Source organism: Schistocerca nitens, chromosome 5 (genome assembly GCF_023898315.1).
Source record: "Schistocerca nitens isolate TAMUIC-IGC-003100 chromosome 5, iqSchNite1.1, whole genome shotgun sequence".
NCBI classification, from domain to species: domain Eukaryota; kingdom Metazoa; phylum Arthropoda; class Insecta; order Orthoptera; family Acrididae; genus Schistocerca; species Schistocerca nitens.
The window spans coordinates 341,275,224-341,288,361 of NC_064618.1; the positions used below are offsets into that span (position 1 = coordinate 341,275,224).

The 13,138-nt window shown below is 40.8% G+C and overlaps 1 protein-coding gene across 1 annotated transcript in view; it reads right to left on the bottom strand.

Moving 5' to 3' along the window:
• Window positions 1-332: 332 nt before the first annotated feature.
• LOC126259305 (exosome RNA helicase MTR4) overlaps window positions 333-13,138 on the bottom strand; it is a 99,214-nt gene continuing 86,408 nt past the window's right edge. Inside the window, exon 16 of the mRNA XM_049955977.1 lies at window positions 333-1,829. Within this exon, the coding sequence (XP_049811934.1) occupies window positions 1,672-1,829 (158 nt within the window). The 3' untranslated portion in view covers window positions 333-1,671. The remainder of the gene's footprint in view (window positions 1,830-13,138) is intronic.

Genomic DNA, 13,138 nt, shown 5'->3' on the forward strand with positions numbered 1-13,138 from the left:
AATGTTGTTCTTATTTGCCTTAATGATTTAAGGGAACTTTGGAAAACTTATTCAGGAAGGAGAGGTATGAGTTTGAATCATCCTTTTTCCAAATGTGGGTCTAGTGTGCTAACCACTGCCCCAGCTGCTCCTAATGGTTGAAAAAATACTATCTACAAACCAGAATACCTCCACTCTCCAATCAGATAGATGCTGAAGGAAATGTGAGATTTTTTTAAAAAAAAACCCACAATGGTAATTATTTGTAAAATCTTTTTATTTTCTCATTCATTGAATGAATATTTATGTTTGTTGAAAAGCAACAAACTAAATTGAAATTGTCATTGTGTTCATTGTATATAATCCAAAAACAAATCAAATATTTAAAAAAGTTTATCATATACATTTAAGTCAAAATAATGATGGGATTTCTCAATTTAAAGACAGATCATTGTATGTCATTAACATTTTCCATTATCACATAAAATCTGCCATTTAAGTCTAAATATAAAAACCGAACGAAATATTAAATTTACTGTACACGACTGTGGAGAAAAGTCAAGCCAACAGGAAGACAGATATAAAAATATTCTTCAGTTTCCAGATATATATATTTCATTGCACTTGTATAATGGATAATTGGAGAAGTGAGGTGACAATTTTTTTGTAAAACAGGATACTATATATGGTGTAACCCACTCCACAGGAGGTAGTTCTGATCATTACCAGCAGTACCTATGCCACATCATATGAAAACTGAAAACATTATAAATAAAAGGGGGAACATGGACAGAGACTCCAGAGAACACTATCAATCATAACAAGATATGAGAGTGTAGGAGAGCAAGATAATGACGAACAGAGAAGAAACCTGTTTAAGAAACTACATAATTGTATAGAATTAGGCAACAAAGAAGGAAAAAACAGATCCTAAGATGTCGTCCATAACATATGTTACTGATGTAACATAGTTATCTATCAGTGATTTCTATATATATCATGCAATGGTAATTCTTTCCTTCTGCATTACAACAGACGTTTTTTTCTTTTTGCATCTGACTTTTAATATTCTTTGCTCTGCATTCGATAACCCTCTCACTTTTTGCTAGGTTTGGGTTACCACAACTATCTCTAAGAATTTTTATACTACAAATACTTGTTCTTTGACAAAACATAGCCAGTCAGTTTTTAATATTATTATCAACATCTCACAGTCTTGTCACAAATAGCTGACAAAGTTCTGCTCTGAATTATTTGTTATGTTGCCAATAAATAACTTTGTTCTGATCTCTTTCAATTGTGTGTTGAAAAAAATTTACTTCCACAGGCTAGAGGTGTGTATTCCTGTTAGCTTAGTTCATTCCATTTCTCAGCCAGCACAGCCTCCTGGTCTAATCAATTTTGTCAGTTACAGAAAAGAGAATATTTCTGCTGAAAAGTCACTAATTTTTTTTCACACAAAATCACCCAGCTTCCAGGAAACATTACTTTCGCTCTTACAAAAGCTAAAATATATAATAAAATGCAAATCACAACATGTCTCCCATAATATTTTCAGCAAATAAGTCACAGTCTCTTCAAATATATTTGCATGTATTTCACACATGTTAATTTTCGTATCAACAAAATATACAAAAATATGTTCTTGTCACTGTACACTTCTAAAATTATTCACATAGAAGTCATTCCTGGTTACAGATATAAGCTAGCAGCAAATACTATATCTCTTTTCATTAACTTGATACCCTCACTAAACTTGTTTTCTAAATCAGTATTACCGATATTCTTTGCCGCTTGACACAGCTGTCGAAGAATTTCCTCAAGGCGCCTCATGCATCTGATTATACTTCCTGTAGAAATTAAAACATATCACTATTATAGCTGTAAGCAATCACACTATCATACTAAAATCTAATTTCAGTCTCAATAATGATGCCAATTCATAAAATCTGTTGAATATATGATACAATTTCAAAGAGATGTAGGGATTTCTAACTTGCTTTAAATGTTCATAAATGTAAAACTGTGCGCTTCACAAAAAAGATTGGTACCATGGGACTACAGTATCACAGAGTCACAGCTGGAATCAGTAAACTTATACTAATACATGGGTGTAACAGTTTGTAGGGGCATGAAATGGAGTGATCACAAAGGCACAGTCGTGGGTAAAGCAGGTCATATAGGTCGTGCAGGATACAGTGGCCAATCCACAGTGACCAGTTTTCATCCAAACCTCGGGCCGAGCTCATTCTCCTGTTCATAAGGGGAGGCTGACAAGCGTTTTCCACCTTTTGGCTGGATGGCAATAAGAGAATCAATGTGCTTGCCCTGCAATCTTTCTCAAATGATTTTACAGAAACTAGTCGGTAAAAAAAAAAATTTCATTTTTGCTTCACTTGTAGCTTAAATGTCAGGTTCACAATGATGTGTCCATAATTCTATTAATGGTCATAGTTATTGTGATACTTACATGGTAGTAAGACACTATGCGAAATTCGAAAAAGTTTGCAGTGAAAAATAGTGGTCACTATGATTCTCTGTGTTTGGGGTATTTCACATAATATGTTGGTGTGTATGAAACTGAGTTAACATATTGAATTTTTCATTAGATTTGGGTGAAGGTTTCACCGCTCTCGAGAAAATTTATCTATGTAGTGCACTCATTTGCGATCGCTCCACACCAGCAATAAAGCCAGAGTGAAATACCCACACCATTCCTCCTATTTCACGAACAGTTTGAGGTATTGAAATGAGATTTTGGCAAATAATCACACACAAAGAGGAGAGCATTTTGCTGTATGATTATTATGCAAAACTTCATTATCTACCTCTACCTCATTATTCCACTAACTTCAGATTTCTCCGACGAAAGAAGTAATTTTTAAGGCCTGTCAATAGCTGGTGAAACAAGAAATGCTGTGGGTCTTGGAGCAACATAAGTGATGTCATTACATGTTCATTTTGTACCGAGGGTGTGCTTTTTCATAAGATGCTGACCTTACTTTTCCTTAGTTCCTCACTTAATAAACCACTTTTTCAGAATTATCTCACAATTTCGTCTCCACAAAATGTTAGTAAGGTGAGATTCTGCAGCATTTTGGCAAAAGAAGCAAATTTTAACATGGCAACAAGAGGAATGTGTAGGTTCTTCTCAAAATTCCCCACCTGTGACACTTCTCTGAAAGTTAAAAATGATTAACAAACCAGACAAAAATAAAGTGCTGTATTTTCGGTGGTATTCCTTTTCGATACTAACTGAAGAGGAGGTAACAGATCTTTCTGAATGGTCATCATGCAAGTGTGGGTGTGAAGTGGCCCCACTTTATATTTACAAAAAATGTAATTGTAGGCTTCGGTTTGGAATGGCACTTCCCCCCCAGTGCTTAGCATTTCCACTCCAGTGCCTGCCCGCAGACCCCCAAACTACTGCTCTCCCTATGTGTGCCCTGCCGTCTGTGCACCTACCAGCCACGGTATTCTGCATGCAGTATAGACTTCGGTTTACTGGTGGAATTCTAGGGAAATGCAGTCAGTCTACAAAGGAGCTTGGCTCACAAATCAGTCATGCGACCCATCCTAGAATACTGTGCAAGCACGTTACACTCCTATGAAATAGGACTAGCAGAGGTTCAGTAAGTGTTTGCAAACAAGGACATCACAAATGGTCACAGATTTGTTTGACCTGCAGGAAAGTGTCACAGAGATGTTGAAAGACCTGAACTGGCTGACAGTTGAAGACAGACCTAAATTATACAAAAAAGCCTACTTATGAATTTTCACAAATCAGCTTTAAATAATGAATCTAGGAATATAATACAACCTGCTACATATTGTTCCCATAGGTATCGTGAGAACGTGATTGAATTAATGACAGGATGCACAGAGGCATTTAAAAATGGTCATTCTTCCCACTTATTCAAAATTCAAAACCACAGCACAGTGTACAGTGTAGACCTTACTCATTGCTATGATCCCAGAAGGCTTTCCTCTCATCATTCCTTGAGTAACCTATCAAACCTCCATCTAATTTTTCTGCTGGTTTACTATTTCTCTGACCCTCAGTTGTGTTTATGAATATTAATGTACCTGTCACTGAGGAATTCACTTTTCTCATTCTATATGCGTTTCATTACATGTTTTTATTATAGTTGCTTTGACTCGAGACATCTTGTTAACCTTCTACAGAAAAGAAAGCATTTTATTTCTCTCTTCATTTCATGCTCCAGACCATTCCTGAAAATATGGAAGGGTCTCTTTCAATTTTCTATAATTCCTTCCCCCTTCATTACGTAATTCTCTGCTGTATGGTAATGCAAATTTCTGAAAGCAATGTGGCTCTGCAGCTGTTATATTTTCCCATGGACATCCAGCTCTACTGGATGGTTACTTCACTTCGGTATACTATTCTGGAGGTAAAATTGTCCCCATTTGAATCTAACGAAGATGGGGAACAACATATCCCCCCCCCCTCCACTTACTCAACATCAAGAGTCGGAACATGGAGCTTTAGACCCCTTAATTGGGCATGTTAGAGAACTTGAAAAACGAAGTGAATACATTGAAATTAGTTATAGCAGAAATTAGTGAACTGCAACATAAAATCAAATAGGCACAATGTAAGAGTAGGTCTAATAACAAATCAGAAAGTAGGACTGCAGGTGAATTGCTATGAACAGCATACAGAGCACAATAGTACAAATAGTAGCACACAATGAAGAGACTGTCTGCTGAGATAAGAGACATTATTCAATTCATCAAGGGAGATGTGAATTTCACTGTGAGGAGACTGGAATTGATAGTAGGAAAAGAAATGCGGAGAAAAATCATAGGCGAACACGAAAGTACAGAAAGGAGAAACTGCCTGGCAAGATACTACACAGAACACAATTTAATTACAGCAAACACTTGGTTCAAGAATGACAAAAGAAGATATAGATATACTGGAACATTTCAGGTAGACTACATCAGGTTGTTCCAACCTGGGTGTCTGCTTGTGAGCAGTCAGTCACTCAAGGGTACAATTGGGCAGGGGTAGTCAAACAGCTGATGTGCACGGTCAGTCAGCTGGTCGTGGCATATGCAGTCATACTACACTGGCTGAGAGTATGCAGGCAGGGGAGGCCAAATGGCTCATGCATGCAATAGGGCCGCCTGGCGGGTAGGCTACGCTACCTGTGCCAGCCTGCGCATGAGCTAAAGAGTGCCCAAGAGCACCACTGCATTATGGGGCACTATTAAAACAGCTTCGATTATATAATTGTACAACCGAGACTTCAAATCCAGATTTTAAACTGTATATTACTAGGGGCAGATGTGAACAGCAGGTTAAAAGTGAAGAAACTGTAGAAAGGTGGGGAAATTAAGGGGGTGGAGCCTGGATAAATTGGAAAAACCAGTGGTGGTTGTAAGTTTCAAAGGGAGCATTAGGCAACGACTGACCGGAAAAGGAAATGGAATACAACAGAAGACAAAATGAAATCTTAGAGAGATGAAACAATGAAGCCAGCAGATGATCAAATAGGAAAAGGAAGAAGGCCCAGTAAAAATCATTGAGTGCACACAAAATTTTGAATTTAATGATGAAAGAAGAAATTATAAAAGTGCAGCGAATCATGTAAGCAAATGGACATACATTCGTCTAAAAATGAGAGTGGCAGGAAGAGAAAAATGAGAAATCAGGAATGGTTGTAAGAGAAATGCAAATCTGTAGAAGCATGTATAACTAGATGTTGCCTATATCAAGATTAAAGAAACCTTCGGAGAGAGAAAAAGCAGCAGTATGAATATCAAGAGCTTACATGGTAAACCAATACTATGCAAATAAAGGAAGACTGAAAGACGGAACAGATATATAGAAGAGCTGTACAGAGGAGAGAAACTTTAAACAATTTTATGGAAAGAGAACAAGAAGTAAATGAAAATGAGATAGGAGATGTGATACAGGAAGAAGAATTTGACACAATACTGTATGTTGCCAGGGGCAGATGTAGACTGTCCATTATTTACAGGCCTTAATGAAACAAACTGGTCACATATGCATCATTCAAAGTATTTTACATCGCTGGCCACTACTATCTCCCATCTTTTGGGCATTGTACGAATCCCACGTCGAAAAAATCATCTTTTGAAGCGATCCACGAATCGATCCAAATTGTGACTTCTTCATGAGAGCGGAAGTGTTGGTCAGCCAGGCCATGCACCATTGATCTAAAGATGTGATAGAGGGAGCAATGTCTGGAGAATACGGCGGATGGGGTAGGACTTCCCATTTTAACGTTTTGACCTCTTTTGCAATGTGGGGTCAAGTGTTGTCGTGCACCAAAATCACTTTATCGTGCCTCTAGCTGTACTGCGGTCGTTTGTCTTTTAATGCTCTGCTCAAATGCATTAATTGTGTTTGATAACGAGCACCTTTGATTGTTTCACTTGGTTTTAACACCTCATAGTACATGACGCCGAGCAGGTCCCACCAAATGCAGAGCATGATCTTGGAGCCATGAATATTCAGTTTGGCCGTCGACGTGGAAGCATGGCGGGATATCCCCAATGATTTTTTGCATTTAGGGTTATCGTAATGAACCCATTTTTCGTCCCCGTCACAATGCAACATAGAAATCCCTTCCGTTTTTGCCTCTGAAGCAACTGTTGACAAACACACAAACGCCTTTCAACATCTCTTGGTTTCAGTTCAAGCGGGACCCAAGTTCCTTCTTTCTGAATCATGCCCATAGCCTTGAGACATTCTGAAATGGCTTGCTGTGTCACTCTCACTAATCGTGCCAATTCTTCTTGAGTTTGACGCGAGTCTTTATTCATCAATGTGTCAATGTTCCACCACTATGCCAGTCTGCAACAGTAAAATCACCACTCTTGAAGTGTTGAAACCACTCATGACACGTTCTTTCACTAATAGCATCCTTACCATATGTACTTGAAAGCATTCAATGAGACTCAGCCGCTGTTTTCTTCATATTGAAACAAAACAGTAACACATCCCACAAATGACGAGAATTAGGCTCATAAACTGACATTTTCAATCAAGAACAACTTTATGATGCAGACACAAATCAACAAATGTTTGAATGAGGTTATGTTGACCGAGGTCCAAACTAACTGCCTGATGTCTATGATCCGTTTTTTTGACCGTTATTTACCGTTGTCGCCATCTATTGGCAAATGATGGAAGCAAAGTTGTGCACCTTTTATTGGATATGAACTGCAGAGTAAAAGTGAAGAAACTGCAGAAAGCTGGGAAATTAAATAAAGCTCCTGGAGTAGATGACATTCCCCCATAATTCTTGGGATCCTTGGGAGAACCACATAGAATACAACTATTTTAGCTAGTATTCAAAATTTATGAGGCAGGTGAAATGTCCTATGACTATAACAATCCCAGTTCTTAACCAAAAGTCATGGCTGCAAAGTACTGACTCAAAGAGTGGAAAGACCAACAGAAGCCAACCTAGTGGAATATCAATTTGGGTTTCAGAGAACTGTAGGAACATGTAATACAATATGTCCCTACAGCTCATCTTAAAAGATAGACCGAAGGAAGGTAAACCAAAGCATTCGTAAATTTCGAGAAAGCCGAAACACACTCCTCGAAATTCTGAAGATAGCAGGAATAAAGTAGAGGGAGGTAAAGCTTTTCTTCATTTTGTGCAGCACCCTGACTGCAGCTGTATGAGACAAAGGACATGAAAGAAAGTGAGGATGGGCTGCAGGCTATTTGTTCAATGAGCAAGCAGTACAGGATACAAAAAGAAATCTGAAAAATAAGCTTAACTTCAGGGAGAGGGAACAAAAGTAAAATGAGGATAAAACAATTTAGTTATATCAGGTGATGCTGAGGCAATTAAATTAGAAAATGAGACACTGAAAGTAGTAGATGAGCGTTGTAATTTGGAGAGTGAAATAACCTCCGATAGCCAAAGTAGAGAAGATAAATATGCAAACTGCCGATAATTCCTGAAGGGGAGAAATATTGTAACATTTAATATAAATATAAGTGTTACAAAGTGTTTTTTAAAAGTATATGCCAATACAGAAGTGGAAAATAAACAGTGCAGACAAGAAGAGAAAAGAAGGTTTTGAAATGTAATATTATAGAACAATGCTGAAGGTTAGATGGATAGATTGAGTAAATAATATCCACAAACTGAATAAAACTTGAGAGAAAATAAATTTCTGGTGCAACTTAACTAAAAGTAGAGGTAGATTTCTTGAAGAATCAAAGAGTACTTATTTGATAATGAAAGGTAGTGTGGGGTCAAAATAGTAGGAGACCAAAGCTTGCTACAGTAAAAAGGTTCACACGGATGTACATTGCAATAGTTATGGAGAAATGAAGAGGTTTATGCAGGTTAGAGTAGCAGGGGAAGTTCCATTAAACCAGCCGTTGGGCTGAAGATGATGACGACATGTTTTTTGAAACAGACTAATGAATAAATCTATTTCAGGATATCAATCACTCCAATCCTCTCTTTTGTGTATTTTACTGCCTCCATTAAGATAGCCTGTATAATAGACAAGCATAAACATCACTGCTTCTACTCATAGAGTGCTGAAATTCCATTTGTCACTTATCATCAAAGCAAATGTTGAAAAGATAATTGATGTCTATTCTTTTTCCAACTGAAGGGCATGGCAGAATAAAGAGCTAACCCATGAGAGCATAGTTTTGAGCTTTTGCATGTCATATGTTTGATTAAATCTGTGTACTGTAAATCACAGTGAACATAGAACTACTTTTTCTAAGAACTGTTACACTATTCATTTAGCTATATAATCTGTTAACTGGGTAAAAAATTGTTAATTAGTTCTACAAAATTGTTTACTCGCTGCATTGTCCCAACTATTGTGGGTTACATTTTTACAGTATTACAGAATATTTTAATAACAATATTATGAAAAAAGATAGTTGCTACTCACCATAAAGCAGAGATACTGACAAGGGGAGACCGCCAATTGTGAAATTCAGATTCGATTCATACTGGGCATAATAAAAGCTCATGGCCAGAGGTGTAATGTGGCAAAGCACCAAGATGCACTTCTCAGCAGTTGTCGAGAAAATCGACAGTTAAAAGAAACCGTTGCGGTGAAATACTCTCTACGATTAATAATTTTCTACAGCGTCGTGGCGCAGCGGTAAGCGCTCGGGTTCGTAATCCGAAGGTCGCCGGATCGAATCTCGCGCCACGCATCCTTTTTTTTTTTAGTATTTGTTTTTTGTAATTCAAAATTCCCGGCAATCAGTTGCAACAATTATGCATATAATAAGTTGTTGAAAGTCGTTTGTCGTGGAAAAACTGGCGACTTCGAACATCATTATGTTTTCCGCAAACAAAGTTGTATTTCACAAATGTTATTGTCTTCATAATGTTAACCACGTATAGTTAACGGAAGACGTAGAAACGGTATTCTGAAACGAATACGTATAGCGTAAGTCAAACGTTCGAATTAGAATAGGGACCCCACGAACACAAATTTGCTGCGGCAGGTATGAAATATAAACTCCATAACTCGCTCATTACACTTGAAGGACAGATGTTGAATGGGCTGAAACGAGCCGCCGCATAACAGCGTAGTTGCCTGCTAACTTCGAAAGAAGGTAGATGCGGTCCCTAGCGCAACTTATAACATCGTCAAAAATCAGTGAGGACGGGAGAGCTTTGGTAGACCATGTTAAAAAAACGGAAAAATGGAGGTGGTACAATTGGAGAGCGATCCGCCTTCACCAACATGCATAAGCAATATATATATATATAATGTCTGCTTGTGTGTGTGTGTGTGTGTGTGTGTGTGTGTGTGTGTGTGCGCGCACGCGCGAGTGTATACCCGTCCTTTTTTCCTTTTTCCCCCCTAAGGTAAGTCTTTCCGCTCCTGGGATTGGAATGACTCCTTACCCTCTCCCTTAAAACCCACATCCTTTCGTCTTTCCCTCTCCTTCCCTCTTTCCTGATGAGGCAACAGTTTGTTGCGAAAGCTTGAATTTGGTGTGTATGTTTGTGTGTCTATCGACCTGCCAGCACTTTCGTTCGGTAAGTCACATCATCTTTGTTATATATAATAGAGGGAAACATTCCACGTGGGAAAAATATATCTAAAAACAAAGATGATGTGACTTACCGAACGAAAGCACTGGCAGGTCGATAGACACACAAACAAACACAAACACACACACAAAATTCAAGCTTTCGCAACAAACTGTTGCCTCATCAGGAAAGGTTACGAAGGTTAGGTGGACGGCGGAAAGACACTCTTGGTGGAGTCGTGTGTATATAGGGAAACATTCCACGTAGGAAAAATATATCCAAAACCAAAGGTGATGTGACTTACCAAATGAAATTGCTGGCAGGTCGACAGACACACAAACATACACACAAAATTCAAGCTTTCGCAACAAACTGTTGCCTCATCAGGAGAGAGGGAAGGAGAGGGAAAGACGAAAGGATGTGGTTTTTAAGGGAGAGGGTAAGGAGTCATTCCAATCCCGGGAGCGGAAAGACTTACCTTAGGGGGAAAAAAGGACGGGTATACACTCGCGCGCGCGCGCACACACACACACACACACACACACACATATCCATCCACACATATACAGACACAAGCAGACATATTTAAAGACAAAGAGTTTGGACAGAGATGTCAGTCGAGGCGGAAGTGCAGAGGCAAAGATGTTGTTGTATGAGACAGGTATGAGTGGCGGCAACTTGAAATTAGCGGAGATTGAGGCCTGGTGGGTAACGGCAAGAGAGGATATATTGAAGAGCAAGTTCCCATCTGCGGAGTTCGGATAGGTTGGTGTTGGTGGGAAGTATCCAGATAACCCGCACGGTGTAACACTGTGCCAAGATGTGCTGGCCGTGCACCAAGGCATGTTTAGCCACAGGGTGATCCTCATTACCAACAAACACTGTCTGCCTGTGTCCATTAATGCGAATGGACAGTTTGTTGCTGGTCATTCCCACATAGAATGCATCACAGTGTAGGCAGGTCAGTTGGTAAATCACATGGGTGCTTTCACACGTGGCTCTGCCTTTGATCGTGTACACCTTCCGGGTTACAGGACTGGAGTAGGTGGTGGTGGGAGGGTGCATGGGACAGGTTTTACACCGGGGGCAGTTACAAGGATAGGAGCCAGAGGGTAGGGAAGGTGGTTTGGGGATTTCATAGGGATGAACTAACAGGTTACGAAGGTTAGGTGGACGGCGGAAAGACACTCTTGGTGGAGTGGGGAGGATTTCATGAAGGATGGATCTCATTTCAGGGCAGGATTTGAGGAAGTCGTATCCCTGCTGGAGAGCCACATTCAGAGTCTGGTCCAGTCCCGGAAAGTATCCTGTCACAAGTGGGGCACTTTTGTGGTTCTTCTGTGGGCGGTTCTGGGTTTGAGGGGATGAGGAAGTGGCTCTGGTTATTTGCTTCTGTACCAGGTCGGGAGGGTAGTTACGGGATGCGAAAGCTGTTGTCAGGTTGTTGGTGTAATGGTTCAGGGATTCCGGGCTGGAGGAGACTTGTTTGCCACAAAGACCTAGGCTGTAGGGAAGGGACCGTTTGATGTGGAATGGGTGGCAGCTGTCATAATGCAGGTACTGTTGCTTGTTGGTGGGTTTGATGTGGACGGACGTGTGAAGCTGGCCATTGGACAACTGGAGGTCAACGTCAAGGAAAGTGGCGTGGGATTTGGAGTAGGACCAGATGAATCTGATGGAACCAAAGGAGTTGAGGTTGGAGAGGAAATTCTGGAGTTCTTCTTCACTGTGAGTCCAGATCATGAAGATGTCATCAATAAATCTGTACCAAACTTTGGGTTGGCAGGCATGGGTAACCAAGAAGGCTTCCTCTCGGCGACCCATGAATAGGTTGGCGTACGAGGGGTCCATCCTGGTACCAATGGCTGTTCCCTTTAATTGTTGGTATGTCTGGCCTTCAAAAGTGAAGAAGTTGTGGGTCAGGATGAAGCTGGCTAAGGTAATGAGGAAAGAGGTTTTAGGTAGGGTGGCAGGTGATCGGCGTGAAAGGAAGTGCTCCATCGCAGCGAGGCCCTGGACATGCGGAATATTTGTGTATAAGGAAGTGGCATCAATGGTTACAAGGATGGTTTCCGGGGGTAACAGATTGGGTAAGGATTCCAGGCGTTCGAGAAAGTGGTTGGTGTCTTTGATGAAGGATGGGAGACTGCATGTAATGGGTTGAAGGTGTTGATCTACATAGGCAGAGATACGCTCTGTGGGGGCTTGGTAACCAGCTACAATGGGGCGGCCGGGATGGTTGGGTTTATGAATTTTGGGAAGAAGGTAGAAGGTAGGGGTGCGGGGTGTCGGTGGGGTCAGGAGGTTGATGGAGTCAGGTGAAAGGTTTTGTAGGGGGCCTAAGGTTCTGAGGATTCCTTGAAGCTCCGCCTGGACATCAGGAATGGGATTACCTTGGTAAACTTTGTATGTGGTGTTGTCTGAAAGCTGACGCAGTCCCTCAGCCACATACTCCCGACGATCAAGTACCACGGTCGTGGAACCGTTGTCCGCCGGAAGAATGACGATGGATCGGTCAGCCTTCAGATCACGGATAGCTTGGGCTTTCGCATCCCGTAACTACCCTCCCGACCTGGTACAGAAGCAAATAACCAGAGCCACTTCCTCATCCCCTCAAACCCAGAACCGCCCACAGAAGAACCACAAAAGTGCCCCACTTGTGACAGGATACTTTCCGGGACTGGACCAGACTCTGAATGTGGCTCTCCAGCAGGGATACGACTTCCTCAAATCCTGCCCTGAAATGAGATCCATCCTTCATGAAATCCTCCCCACTCCACCAAGAGTGTCTTTCCGCCGTCCACCTAACCTTCGTAACCTGTTAGTTCATCCCTATGAAATCCCCAAACCACCTTCCCTACCCTCTGGCTCCTATCCTTGTAACTGCCCCTGGTGTAAAACCTGTCCCATGCACCCTCCCACCACCACCTACTCCAGTCCTGTAACCCGGAAGGTGTACACGATCAAAGGCAGAGCCACGTGTGAAAGCACCCATGTGATTTACCAACTGACCTGCCTACACTGTGATGCATTCTATGTGGGAATGACCAGCAACAAACTGTCCATTCGCATTAATGGACACAGGCAGACAGTGTTTGTTGGTAATGAGGATCACCCTGTGGCTA